At 45.6% G+C, this 14,849-nt stretch overlaps 1 protein-coding gene across 2 annotated transcripts in view; it reads right to left on the reverse strand.

Moving 5' to 3' along the window:
* CDK18 (cyclin dependent kinase 18) overlaps positions 1-14,849 on the reverse strand; it is a 476,627-nt gene that overhangs the window by 26,324 nt on the left and 435,454 nt on the right. For both annotated transcript variants that reach the window (XM_073615801.1, XM_073615800.1), the window contains exon 12: positions 5,337-5,442. In XM_073615801.1, coding sequence (XP_073471902.1) covers positions 5,337-5,442 — 106 coding nt within the window. The remainder of the gene's footprint in view (positions 1-5,336; positions 5,443-14,849) is intronic.

Genomic DNA, 14,849 nt, shown 5'->3' on the forward strand with positions numbered 1-14,849 from the left:
TTTCCCCCCTCCCCCCCTCACCATCTCTCCCCTTCCCTTTCTCTTCACTTTATTTTTTCCTTCTGTTTGCCCTGCCAAGGTCTATTATTCCCTATCTTTATACATACAGTCCTAGTATATTTGTCATTGGAGAAGGAAAATGTGGAATTAATTTATGTTTGCAACAAGTTTTCTATTGATGTATCTGTATAATCCATCAACCACATGATGTTACATAATCTACTACTATAGAAGTCTTCTCTTCTGCTTCATATTAGTATACATTCCTTTTATCATTCATTATTTTCAGTTTTTTTCTGTCTTTTTTGATTTTTTGTGTCTCTACTGGGAACCTAGAATTCTCTATGCACCTGTTGGTCTAAGTGGCTGGACTAGGTGGGTTGGCCTGCCGAGGTCATCCCCTCTACCATCCCCCCTCCTCATGGTTCGTGTTCACACGGGGGGGATCCCCTCGGCCTTGGCATCCCTCCCCACGTTTGTTTTCCCATCGGGGGGTTCCCCCCCCTCGCTGTCTCAGCTGTGCCTGCTTGCCTCTCTTCCGGGGAATTGGTTGGACACTGACCCCCTGCTTTTGGTGTTCGGGCATGTGCTCTTTTTGACTCTGGACGCCCAGGGCAGTACATTTCCTTGTCTGCCCTCGGCGTCCGCGCATTGCTCATGCCACTTGGCCCCTCGCATACCATCGGCGCCTGGGTCTGTGGCTTCGCTGTCAGATTCCCACTGACAGCGCTATCCACTTTCCCATTGGCTGCCAGCAGGTGGTCAGGTGGTCCGAGCGCATGCCCGCGATGCACCTTGGACCTTGTAGGCTCCGACGGTTTCGCCGCGGACGCCCTACGTTAGCGTCCGCACACCTGACCGGCTAATCCGATCAGGTGTGGGGGCTTACATAAGCCGGCCCGTCCACAGCAACAACCGGACACGTGGAACGTCTGCAGCAGTCTCTGCAACAGTTGTTGGGCATGTCTAAATTGTTTTCCCACCCCTCGATATATTGCAGTTACTCTTCTCCCCTCTTTCTAACTCAGTCTTTATTCATCCCATCCCAGGATTCAACATCTCTCTGCTACCCATTATCTCAATCCGCATTCTTGATTTGTGGGAAGAGCACTGGTCTCTGCTATCCCACACCAACTTGAACAGTCTTCTAGGTAAGCCCTCTTTCTAATTACTACCCTTACTCCAGATATCAGTTTTGGTATTACCCTTTTTTCAAAGTTCATATAGTACCCGCTCATAATCCTTTATTATAATTTGTTTCAGACAAACACCTACAACTTTTGTTTTCTACTCTGAGCACCTCCTCTTTACATTCTTCAGGCGTTCCCCCCTTTCAACAAACTTGTTTTTAAATGTAAGTATTTGAGGCTTTGATGCCCTATCCATTTGATGTGGTGTATACTATTCCACTCATCAATAATAAATTATATGTGACACATATATTTTTTAGCTCTCCTTTTTCCGTTTTCTTACAAATAATCTATAATATATCTGATTGCCAGGTCATTTGTAGGCCCCCTGCAGTCATAGATATGGTGCAGCCTGATCTGCCTTCAGCTGGGGGGCTCTCTGCTGGGCCTACCCCGGGTGTCTGGTTCCCAGGTACGTCCTTGTGTGCGTGGAGGCTGTTTGGTTACCCCCCTCTGGGACATAGTCCAGCCACTTATCCCAATCTCCACTACATGTTCCCTCATAATTGTTTTTCCTTTGTTTTTTCTTTGTTTAGTTGTTTACTCGATTTTTTGTATTTCTGTGCATAGATCCTCATCATTGCAACTGGCTCATATTATTCCCTGATGAAGCCAATGTCTTGGCGAAACATGTAGGAACTGAGCTTCTATGTTGAAGGCCATCTCCACCTGGCCTATTTTATTGCACTTGACACTGTACAATTGATGTAAATTGCATCTAAAAAAATTTTGCTTAATAAAGTATTTTTGTAATTTCATTTTTAATATTCCATTTCTATACTTTCTCTGGCACCGTTATAATCCCTCTGGTTACTCCCCTTACTTGGCCATTAGGGATTTAAAGGCGGTAAACTGAGAAGTTAGCTCATCTCTAACTGAATTAAGCATTTTCTGACAAGATACAGCCGGGTCATCCTTAACTAGGCTATCTATGCATGTGCGGCAGCCTGGTTTACTCAACAAGGAGCTCAATTTGCCTCTGCAGACTGCATACTTCCTTTTGTGTGGTTGTGCCTCTGCCTTGTCCTGAGTCTTGGTCTGCAACAGAAAACAAACAACCCCAGGTTGCAATTTAAACCACACCAACACAAAAAAACCCCAGTGCAGGAGAAAGGAAAGGTGCCCCCTTTACCCAGCCCCACTATGTATAAGGGGAGAAACACTCACCAGATTTGCAAGGGGTTAAACAAGCTTCAGGCTTACCTATGAGGTGTTGGAGCCTGCATCCGCTGCCTGTGCAGGTACTGCAGAGGAATCCATCCTACTCCTGTAGTGAATCCACAGCCTCTGTTGGGTTTTTCACTACTGTACAACAGCTGCCCAGCGTCCTCTGTCCGCGCCTCTAGAGACCGGAATCAGCATCTCTGGTGCCCGCTGATGTCAGCTGCCTCAGAAGTGACCCACACTTCCTGTGGGCCAGCTTGGAGTGCACCGGCTTCGCCCCTCCACGCGATCAAGAAGCAGCTCTCACAGCTTTCCCCTGCCTAATCAGCCCAGCTGTCTGCGGGGATGCACACTGCTCCAGGCCCGTGGAATAACCCGCACCTGACAAGAGCATTGGATTTGGAGCTAGACATCAGCAGCGGTCCTGGTCTTCCCCAGATACTGAGCACAGAGAATAGCAGGAGCCCCCTACTCCCCCGGCGGAGGTGACGTTCTGGGCTTACAGGAGAGGGTAGGAAACTTTCCCTACAGGAAACAAGAGCATTTCCCATGAGAACTAGGGAGATCCGGTTCCAGGAAACGTTAACCACCCGCTGGAGAAAACACTAATACTGACATGGGGCCTGGAGGACCGCCCTTTTATCCGATGTGGGTTAACGTGTTTCCTGTCCTGGTGGGAGGAGCCCTAGGTCTCATGGGCTGTCCTGGAAGACACCTTGAGAAATATAGTCAGCATGTTGAAGGGGGATCAGTTAGAACTGACCAATTTAAAGGTATTGTAACACTTTTTAATACGCATTTTTCTTAGTTAAGTTTATGCTTAATAATGAAATATCAATCATGCTTTATGTGAAATGTACACCTTTTAATTGTCACAATAGTAAAATTGTAAATACTGCATACTGATGTTGATTTACCAAACCACAAGAAAATTTTCACTCAGCAAAGTGAATGTTTACTTAGCTTAGTGAATGTGGTAAAGTCAATTTGAATACACAATCATGTGCAATAGAAATAAAAAAATTATGAAATATACACATTCTACATTCCTTTAGTAAATCAACTGCTATATTTAAAGGAAAACACATAGCTAAAGAAAGCCATTTAACCTCCCTGGTGGTATGATTATTTCAGATTTTAGGTGCTGAAAGCGGTACCATTATTTTGCATGGAAAATTGGCGTTTTATATTGTAGGCCTGTAATTCTTAGGAATAACTCACTTAAATCTGTTCAAACCAGAGTCTAGTAGACATCTCGGGTATGATAAAGTTTGAAACACGAAATCATAAATTATAATATAATAAATAACTATAAATAGTATATATAATAATAAAATAATAATAATACTTTTTATTCAATAAATTTTAGTAAATAACATAATCAAAAACACTGACATTTTTTTTGGCCAAACAAGGGTGCAATATTAGTAGTCATATTGCTTCAGTAAACGTCCCGGGTATGGAAAATTTTAAAACATGGTACAGCACAAAGTCCGACATCACAGTCAGGACAGTAGAACCTGGTTTCTTTTCTGATTTTCCTTCCAGTGTCGTCACGCTTAGAGCAGCAAACCACACACATCCTTGTGGGTGCTGACTTCTTTTCCGTTTGTGGAATGTGGTCCATAAAGTGATGACCAGTCAGGCGTTCCGGGTTCACAACGCCAGCAGCACAACGTCCAGGTCTATCGTGCCAGAAGGTACTCTGGTCAGGTGAGATCAAAATGGAACTTTTTGGCCTAAAAGCAAATTGCTATGTGTGGAGGAAAATTAACACTGCACATCAACCTGAACACACCATCCCCAACGTGAAATATGGTGGTGGCAGCATCATGTTGTGGGGATGCTTTTCTTCAGCAGGGACAGGGAAGCTGGTCAGAGTTAATGGGAAAATGGATGGAACCAAATACAGGGCAATATTAGAAGAAAACCTGTGATGCCGTGTACACACGACTAGGGATGAGCCGAACACCCCCCCCGTTCGGTTTGCAAACACCGTTAAAGTCTATGGGACACGAACATGAAAAATCAAAAGTGCTATGGTTTATTCATGCATGTTATGTTCTGATCGTGGTTAACAGCAAAATGTAGAATTTTCCAGGAGCCATAACTGATATTTCAAAAGTCTGTATTACTGTAAAGGAACAAGTCCCGTTAATAAATCTTAATTACATTGTTGATTAATATGTTGCCCTGCTTTACAGGATTACATTTTATGTCAAAGTCTTAAACACAGGTAGAATATTTTTCAGGTGAACATGTGTGGTCATCAACAATAATATACACCGATAAAGACACCTAAATAACCCTTGATCATAGCAATCAGAAAAGTTGATGTGGCAGGCAAATTATTATGTCTGATAATGGATGGATGGAATGGATAATGTACAGCTATTGCTTCTGCATCTTATTTCAATCCAATGCTGCTTACATACTGCATGAAATGCAACATACCTCTCCCACTTGTACAGAACTCCCCTAGATCTTAAGTCTGTATCAAAATATCTCTAATGCCCTGTACACAAGGTCGGATTTTCCGCCGGAAAAAGTGCGATCGGATTGTGTTGTCAGAAATTCCGACCGTGTGTGGGCTCTATCGGACTTTTTCCATGGGAGTTTCCAACACACAAAGTTTGAGAGCAGGCTATAAAATTTTTCAACAACAAAATCTGATCGGTTAAATTCCGATCGTGTGTACACAAATCCGACGCACAAAGTGCCACGCATGCTCAGAATAAGTGAAGAGACTAAAGCTATTGGCTACTGCCCCGCTTATAGTCCCGACGTACATGCTTTACTCCACCGCGTTCAGAACAATCGGATTTTCCGACAACTTTGTGCCACCGTGTGTATGCAAGACAAGTTTGAGCCAACATCCGTCGGAAAAAATCCATGGATTTTGTTGTCGGAATGTCCGATCAATATCCGATCATGTGTACAGGGCATTAGAAGAAAATAAGTCTATTTATAACTGTCATTTACCTTGGTATTTGGCTTTTCAAGGGTTGTGCTCGGTACTGTGTGAATCCATATGCTTTGAACTCGTTGTTAGAAGTAATTCCAGGCCATGTCTCCTCTGTGGGTGTTCCTAATACGAAGGAGATGTGCATTATTTATGGAAAAAGTAGGATGAAAGATGTTTGTTTAATTTCAAAGTAGGTTATTGAATAACCCACACTGTGCATACAGTATAATGAAACTCAGATTCTTAAGAGTAGACTATTATGATACTATGAAAATTTTGATCTACAGCTAACCATAGGCTGGTGACACATGAGTGAATAACCAAAATTCATTCTACTTCTGCAGTCTTGTTAGCAGGGTTCACACTCAATAATTTGATAGTATTTTGAAATTCAGAATGTTTTGTGTATCCCCCAACATGTGGATATAAGAGCTTGTGCCCTTTTGAATTGAGCAGGCACTTAAAAATTGAGGCTCTTTAAAAAAAAAATGTAACCCCTTTTTAAAATACCAGCTGAGTTGATAGCCTATGTTCCTTTCTGAGCCCCTAATGCCAAAGAAATTGGTGATGATAAAAATAGATTTTAGGGGCAATCTGTGTTTTACAGGAAATGGAAATAGTGTTCCCAAAGCAGTCTTACATCATAGGCCATTAGTAGAAACAGGCACATAGATACAAAACCCCCCCAAAAAACAAAATATTAACAAGTGTTTCCAGATATAAGACAGCCAGATGTACAATGTTTTGAATAGCACATAAAAAACCATAATATAATCTATAACATTGTAGACCATAATATAACCCAAAGATTAAAAACTCCCACTATGGGTGTGTGGCCGCAGCATGGAAGGGAGCAGCCACATGCTGACCCGCTCCACCCAAGCATACCGAGATGCCAGCGCGGAGGAAGAAATCCCTGCAGCCCCGGAGGACCCCCCGGCTCCAATCCAGCTCTCTAGAGGCTTATTTCTTCGGCGGAGGCCAGCAGCGTGAGGCCGAATCCAAGATGGCGACGAGTGAGTGTGTCCAGGCTGCACACGCGGCATCCCCGATCCTCTCACCGCGCCATCCACCTGCATCATCGCTTCCCCCCTACTCACCGAACTCCTGGGGGAACCCCTTCAGCAGCCCAGGCTGGCATGATGACAGGGAGAACCGCAGCAACGCCTCCCACAGGTCGCCTCCCACAGGTCGCCTCATGGCTCCCATATAAACTCTGCCATTCACCCCCCCTCCAGCCCCCAGATCTCCCCCCGCACATTTCCTGAGCAAAGGGGCTCACAGATGGCCCTAGGAGACGGGGACCTGAGGTCCCACATCTTAGCCCTCCCCACCTGGGCTGATCTGGAGGGCTTCATGGCCCGGATGGAGAAGGCCTTCAGGAAGGATATTGAAGATCTGCAAGCAGACACAGCTCACATTGGGGGCAGAGTAGAGGCCTTAGAAGCAACAGTGGAAGACATCAACCCTACCCTACAGGCCCTACAGGCCTGCTGCACAGTGGAGGATCAACATATTGATTCTTTGCTTGACCAACTTGATGATGTAGAGAACAGGAGCTAAAGGGTCAATATTCGCATACGAGGTCTACCAGAGGCCACAGGACCCAGAGACATTATTCCTACCCTTCAGGGGATATTCACACAGATCCTGGGTAGGGAGGCACCTGACCGCATAGAGATAGATCGAGCCCACCGGGCCCTCAGACCCCACTCTGATGATCCAGATGAACCCCAGGACATTATTTGTAAGTTGCACAAGTATACCCTAAAGGAAGGCATTATGTTCCATGTTCGGGGGGTCTGCCAAGTGGACTTTGATGGAGCTAAGTTATCTCTATTCCCGGACTTATCCAGATGCATGCTGATGCAAAGCAGGACCCTTAAACTACTGCTAGAAGTTCTGCAAGACGCCCATCTGATCTACCGCTGGCGATTTCCCTTCAGCCTCTCGGTCACTAAAGGGGGTCAACAAGTCACTCTACAGAACAAGTTGGACCTACCTCACTTCCTTTCCCGCCTTGGCCTACCTGCAGTGGACATACCTGATTGGCGCACCTCCTCAGCTGTTCCAACACCGGCTCGTCTGGAGCCTTGGCGACAGGCCTGTCGCAGACGCCTCAACAAACCTTGTGTTGATCCCACTCTCACCGCGGAGCAGAGGCCTTCCTCTTCCTCAGCTTTTTATTTTTTGGGACTGTTTTTGCTGCTGCTGATAATTTGAATGCACATCTGATTTACGGAAGTGAACATGCACTGGAGCGGGAACCTTAACAGGGCTCCTGCCTGATGTCTCCCCACTTACCCCCCATATGTGAACTCCCGGGAGATATACTCCTTGGCCGAGGATGTCCACGGTGCGTTGGTCACTTGAACCCTTCAGGGCCAGCTGGCCGAGAGGTGACCCCTGCACTGTCGGTGTTAGTGTTGATCACTTGCCCACTGGGCACTGTTCTTTGTTTGTTTTTCACTATTCATGTGTTATCTCTCTTTTTCCCCCTTTTTACTATATGGGTTATACTCACATGTTTTTTCTCGTCAGTACTTCAGGTTTATTGGGTCAATTTGCTGCGGGTCTCTCCTCACCATCCCTTCACCCATGGAGCGACATTACCAGTGACCAATCATGGCTGATCTGAAGATCATATCGTACAATGTTCGTGGCCTGAGCTCCCCATCCAAATGCAGTAAGTTGTGGCTTGAGACAAAGAGATTGAGTGCACATATTTAACTCTTGCAGGAAACTAATTTCTGGACTGACTCCGTTCCCCGTCTCCCCATACATATATACAATAAATGATATCTCAGCAATTCACCCCGACCTAAATCTGGTGGGGTGGCGGTTGCGATACACAAAAATTGCCCTTTCATTCCCCTGAACCACTATGCGGATCCCAACGGCAGATTTGTCTTTTTGAAAGGCACCCTGTTTGATTGCAAGCTCCCACTCATGGCGCTTTATGCCCCCAATTCCAGACAACTAGTGTTTCTGAATAAGTTGTTAGATACACTTTCCACTTTTCACGAGGGGCGACTGGTGGTGGGGGGAGACTTTAATGTCTGCCCTTTCCCGCAGTTGGACACCTCTTCCGGTCGTTCCACACACTCGTTCGCCTTTTTCAAATGATTCCGTAAAACCCTGCATGCTGATCATCTGTTCGATTGCTGGAGAGTGCTTCACCCCACCGTAAAAGACTAGCTATTATTCCGCCAAGCATGTATATACGCAGATAGATCTCCTATTGGTGGATCAATGTTTCTTGGAATCGCTCTCCAGTGCATTGATCGGATTGCTGACGATCTCCGACCATGCACCCATCTCCGTCTCCCTAGCTCCCCTTTCCCCGGATGTCCGTCAATGGACATGGCGGTTAAACGAAAAACCATCTCTTTATATTTTAAGGAGAATATGCCGGGAGAGACGGGGATGGTATCTGTATGGGAGGGACATAAGGCCATGATACGGGGTGAACTTATATCCCAGGGATCTAGACTCAAAAAGGCACGTAATGGGAAACTTCAATCCCTACTGGCCCAGCTACGCACCGCAGAGCTTAAACACAAACGCCAAATGATGCCACGCCTATATGAGGAGCTTGTGTCCGTTAGGGAAAAGCTTTCCATTCTGTTAGAAACACGGACACGGGATAGACTGAGATATGTTTCTCATAAAGTTTGGAAATAAATGCGGTAGACTATTGGCCAGGGCCCTTAACCAGTTGCCGACCGCCGCACGACGATGTACGTCGACAGAGCTTCACGGGCAGGCAAAAGGGCTTACCTGTACGTCCTTGCCTGCCCGCGGGTGGGGGGTCCGATCGGACCCCCCCGGTGCCAGCGGCGGTCGGATCGAGGTCAGGGTCCATCAAAGGTGAGGGGGAGGCCACTCATTCGTGGCTCCCCCCTCGCGATCGCTCCTGGCCAATGACAAGCTTCCTCAGCTTCTGTGAATGTAAACAGAAGCGGAGGAAGTGATGTCATCTCTCCTCGAGCCGGTCTTTTCGTCCGGCGCAGAGGAGAGAAGACATCCAAGTAAGTGCACCAACACTACACTAACAGTAGAACACGCAGGCACACTTGTCACCCCCCTGTCACCCCCCAGTCACCCCCTGATCACCCCCCTGTATCCCCTGTCACTCTGACACCAATAGCAGGTTTTTTTTTTTTCTGATTTATTGCATTGGTGTCAGTTTGTGTCAGTTACAAGTGTTAGGGCAGTTAGGTTAGCCCCCTTTAGGTCTAGGGTACCCCCCTTTAGGTCCAGGGTACCCCCCTAACCCCCCTAATAAAGTTTTAGCCCCGTGATCACCCCCCGTCACCAGTGTCACTAAGCGATCGTTTTTCTGATCGCTGTATTAGTGACACAGGTGACGCTAGTTAGGGAGGTAAGTATATAGGTTTGCTGTCAGTGTTTTATAGTGACAGGGACCCCCATATACTACCTACTAAAGGTTTTAACCCCTTGATTGCCCCCTAGTTAACCCTTTCAACAGTGATCACCATATAATTGTTAAGGGTGACGCTGGTTAGTTGGTTTGTTTTTGTAGTTTATTGTAGTTTATTACAGTTTTAGGGCACCCGCCGTTTATTACCTTATAAAGGTTTAACCCCCTAATTGCCCGGCGGTGATAGAAGTTAAGTTTTTAGGATCAGATAAGGTCTGCGTCGCCCCAGGCAGCGTCAGGTTAGCGCCAGTACCGCTAACACCCACGCACGCAGCATACACCTCCCTTAGTGCTATAGTATCTGAACGGATCGATATCTGATCCGATCAGATCTATACTCCCCAGCAGTTTAGGGTCCCCCAAAAAAACGCAGTGTTAGCGGGATCAGCCCAGATACCTTCTAGCACCTGCGTTTTGCTCCTCGGCCCAGCCCAGCCCACCCAAGTGCAGTATCGATCGATAACTGTCACAAAACACTAAGCACACATAACTGCAGCGTTCGCAGAGTCAGGCCTGATCCCTGCGATCGCTAACAGTTTTTTGGTAGCGCTTTGAATCAGTCGCTGACAGTCAGGAGCTTTTTTGCCTGTGAGTCTCACTAGTGTACCCCTAAATTTAGAGCCCAAAATGGCAAATCGAAGGTACACTAGTGAAGAGGCCTACACGTTTCTGAGCATGACAGATAGTGAAGAGGAAGTCACTCATCTGTCAAGTTCAAGCTCAGAATACGAACCTGTAGAGGACAGCGGCTCCATGACAGATAGCTCTGACGACGGAGTTGTGGTCCCTGCTAGGGTCAGGCGTACCAGACCCCAAACTTCTTCTTCTGTACTTGAAGTGCAAGAACCGCAGGGCTCTCGTATGGAGCAGAGAAGTACTAGTGCCGCTACTCCTTCTGGTGAACTGGCAAGCACATCCAGCACTGCAGTATCACGTGGTGACGTGGCGAGTCCCATAAGTGCAGTTCAAGCTGGCGAGGTGGCAAGCACAACTAGTGTCCCGCTGCCACCAAGAAGACAAAGACAGGCCCGTCGTGCCCATAGTGCCCTTCCTGCTGCATTCGCCAATCCGAATTGGGTACCCACCACTTCTGCAGCACCCGTACTTCCCCCTTTCACTGGCCAACCCGGAATTCAGGTGGAAACAGTTGACTTTATGCCACTGGATTTTTGTTCACTGTTTTTCACCGAAGATCTCTATAGATCTATTGTGGACCAAAGCAATTTGTACGCTGGTCAACACATCGCCGCTAATCCCCAGTCCTCCCTTGCCAGAGATTGGAGACCAATTACGGTCTCCGAATTTAAGATCTTTCTGGGCCTTTCCCTCAACATGGGCATAACCAAAAAGAGTGAGTTGCGGTCATATTGGTCCACTGACCCAATTCACCATATGCCCGTGTTCTCTGCTTCAATGACCAGGGCACGATACGAGCAGATTTTGCGGTTCATGCACTTCAACGACAATGAACTCTGTCGTCCTCGTAGAGACCCTGCATACGATCGGCTCTACAAAATTCGGCCCCTCGTAAACCACTTCAACCAACGTTTTGCAGACTTGTTTACTCCCCATCAAGTTGTCTGCGTTGATGAGTCCCTGATTAAGTTTTCTGGCCGCTTGTCCTTCAAACAGTACCTTCCCAGCAAGCGTGCCAGATACGGGGTCAAGATGTATAAGCTCTGTGACAGGGCCACAGGCTATACATGTAGATTTATGGTTTACGAGGGCAAAGATAGTCACGTAGAGCCGATAAACTGCCCTGACTACATAGGAAGCGCTGGCAAGATAGTGTGGGACTTGGTGTCACCCTTATTCGGAAAGGGGTACCACTTGTACGTGGACAATTATTATACGAGCGTGCCACTTTTTAGTCACTTGTTTGATCAGCAGATTGGAGCATGTGGCACCGTGCGACCTAATCGCCGGGGCTTTCCCCAGCGGCTTGTAGAGTCCCGTCTTAGGCTGGGGGAGAGAGCATGCTTGAAGTATAATAATTTGCTCGCTATGAAGTAGAGGGATAAGAAGAATGTTTTCGTTCTCACCTCCCTTCATGCAGACATGACGACCCAAATTACTATGGCGACTGGTGTTGTGGAGAAACCCCTCTGTGTCCACGAATACAACCTTAATATGGGAGGGGTGGACCTCAACGACCAGTTGTTGGCGCCGTACCTAATTGCCCGTAAGGCCAGACGCTGGTACAAAAAAGTGTCTGTTTATTTATTTCAATTGGCTTTGCTGAACGCTCATGTGCTATACAGAGCTTCAGGACGGACTGGATCCTTCCTTAAATTCCAGGAAGAGATCGTCAGAGCCCTTCTGTTTCCAGACGGTGCTCCACCTCACCTTCCCAATCCAAATGCAGTAGGCCGGCTGCATGAGAGGCATTTTCCTTATGTCCTCCAGAGTACCCCTACCCAACGAGCCCCCCAAAGAAAATGTCGTGTCTGCAGAAAGCGCGGATTTAGGCGTGACACCCGGTATTATTGTCCCTCCTGTCCTGGCAATCCTGGTCTTTGCATTGGTGAATGTTTTGAACGCTACCATACACTAGTTGAGTATTAGCGTAGGGTACAGCACTGCACAGACTAGGACACACTTCCACAGGGTCTCTCAAGATGCCATCGCATTTTGAGAGACCCAAACCTGGAACCGTTACAGTTTTAAAAGTTACAGTTATAAAAAAAAAAAAAGTAAAAAAAAAAAAAATACACAAAAAAAATATAAAATAAAAAAACCAAAAATAGTTGTCGTTTTATTGTTCTCTCTCTCTCTATTGTTCTGCTCTTTTTTACTGTATTCTATTCTGCAATGTTTTATTGTTATGTTTTATCATGTTTGCTTTTCAGGTATGTAATTTTTTTATAGTTTACTGTGTTTTAAACATTTTTTTGTTTTCAGGTACGCCATTCAGCTGCAGCGCGGATTTATTTATCTTGACAGCAACAGGTTGCGTTAAATGTTTTATTTTTTACTATGTTTTTTTTTTGTATTTGCTTTGCAGGTATGGTAAGTATTACTGTTATACTGTAATGTTACTTTGTTTTTTGTTAACCATCATTTGCTTAGCAGGTACGCCATTCAGTTGCAGCGCGGATTTATTTATCTTGACAGCAACAGCGTTTGCTCCCACGATACATAAAGCCGTGACTGCAGCGCTGTCGGAGGTGATTTCACCACCACAGTTACATACTTCAGCATATATGCCGAAGCGTGGGGGCAGCAGTGGGTGGAGGAGCAATTTGCTCCTGCCTTTTGCGGGAGGATGCCCCCCTGCTTTGGCATATATAAATGGTGCATGTATGCCCATCATTAGAAGTGGGTGGATGAAGGGAGGTATTCTAATGGTGGGCATACCCACCGATCAATATCTTTTTTTCGTTCAGCCCACAGGCTGCATGAAAAAAAGTTTACAATATATGCCCAACAAGGACCAGCAACGTACTGGTATGTTGCTGGACTTTGAGTGGTTATACCAGAATGATGCCTGCAGGTTTAGGTATCATCTTGGTATCATTCTTTTCAGCCAGCGGTCGGCTTTCATGTAAAAGCAATCCTAGCGGCTAATTAGCCTCTAGACTGCTTTTACAAGCAGTGGGAGGAAATGCCCCCCCCCCACCGTCTTCCATGTTTTTCTCTGGCTCTCCTGTCCCAACAGGGAACCTGAGAATGCAGCCGGTGATTCGGCCAGCTGACCATAGAGCTGATCAGAGACCAGAATGGCTCCAAACATCTCTATGGCCTAAGAATCCGGAAGCTACGAGCATTTCATGACTTAGATTTCGCCGGATGTAAACAGCGCCATTGGGAAATTGGGAAAGCATTTTATCACACCGATCTTGGTGTGGTCAGATGCTTTGAGGGCAGAGGAGAGATCTAGGGTCTAATAGACCCCAATTTTTTCAAAAAAGAGTACCTGTCACTACCTATTGCTATCATAGGGGATATTTACATTCCCTGAGATAACAATAAAAATGATTTAAAAAAAAATAAAAATGAAAGGAACAGTTTAAAAATAAGATAAAAAATCAAAAAATTAATAAAAAAAAAAAAAAAGCACCCCTGTCCCCCCCTGCTCTCGCGCAAAGGCGAACGCAAGCGTCGGTCTGGCGTCAAATGTAAACAGCAATTGCACCATGCATGTGAGGTATCACCGCGAAGGTCAGATCGAGGGCAGTAATTTTAGCAGTAGACCTCCTCTGTAAATCTAAAGTGGTAACCTGTAAAGGCTTTTAAAGGCTTTTAAAAACGTATTTAGTTTGTCGCCACTGCACGTTTGTGCGCAATTTTAAAACATGTCATGTTTGGTATCCATGTACTCGGCCTAAGATCATCTTTTTTATTTCATCAAACATTTGGGCAATATAGTGTGTTTTAGTGCATTAAAATTTTAAAAAGTGTGTTTTTTCCCCAAAAAATGCGTTTGAAAAATCGCTGCGCAAATACTGTGTGAAAAAAAAAAATGAAACACCCACCATTTTAATCTGTAGGGCATTTGCTTTAAAAAAATATATAATGTTTGGGGGTTCAAAGTAATTTTCTTGCAAAAAAAAATTATTTTTTCATGTAAACAAAAAGTGGCAGAAAGGGCTTTGTCTTCAAGTGGTTAGAAGAGTGGGTGATGTGTGACATAAGCGTCTAAATGTTGTGCATAAAATGCCAGGACAGTTCAAAACCCCCCCAAATGACCCCATTTTGGAAAGTAGACACCCCAAGCTATTTGCTGAGAGGCATGTCGAGTCCATGGAATATTTCATATTGTGACACAAGTTGCGGGAAAAAGACAAATTTTTTTTTTTTTTTTTTGCACAAAGTTGTCACTAAATGATATATTGCTCAAACATGCCATGGGAATATGTGAAATTACACCCCAAAATACATTCTGTTGCCTCTCCTGAGTACGGGGATACCACATGTGTGAGACTTTTTGGGAGCCTAGCCGCGTACGGGACCCCGAAAACCAAGCACCGCCTTCAGGCTTTCTAAGGGCGTAAATTTTTGATTTCACTCTTCACTGCCTATCACAGTTTCGGAGGCCATGTAATGCCCAGATGGCACAAACCCCCCCCCAAATGACCCCATTTTG

Source organism: Aquarana catesbeiana, linkage group LG02 (assembly GCF_042186555.1).
Source record: "Aquarana catesbeiana isolate 2022-GZ linkage group LG02, ASM4218655v1, whole genome shotgun sequence".
Taxonomy (NCBI): Eukaryota; Metazoa; Chordata; class Amphibia; order Anura; family Ranidae; genus Aquarana; species Aquarana catesbeiana.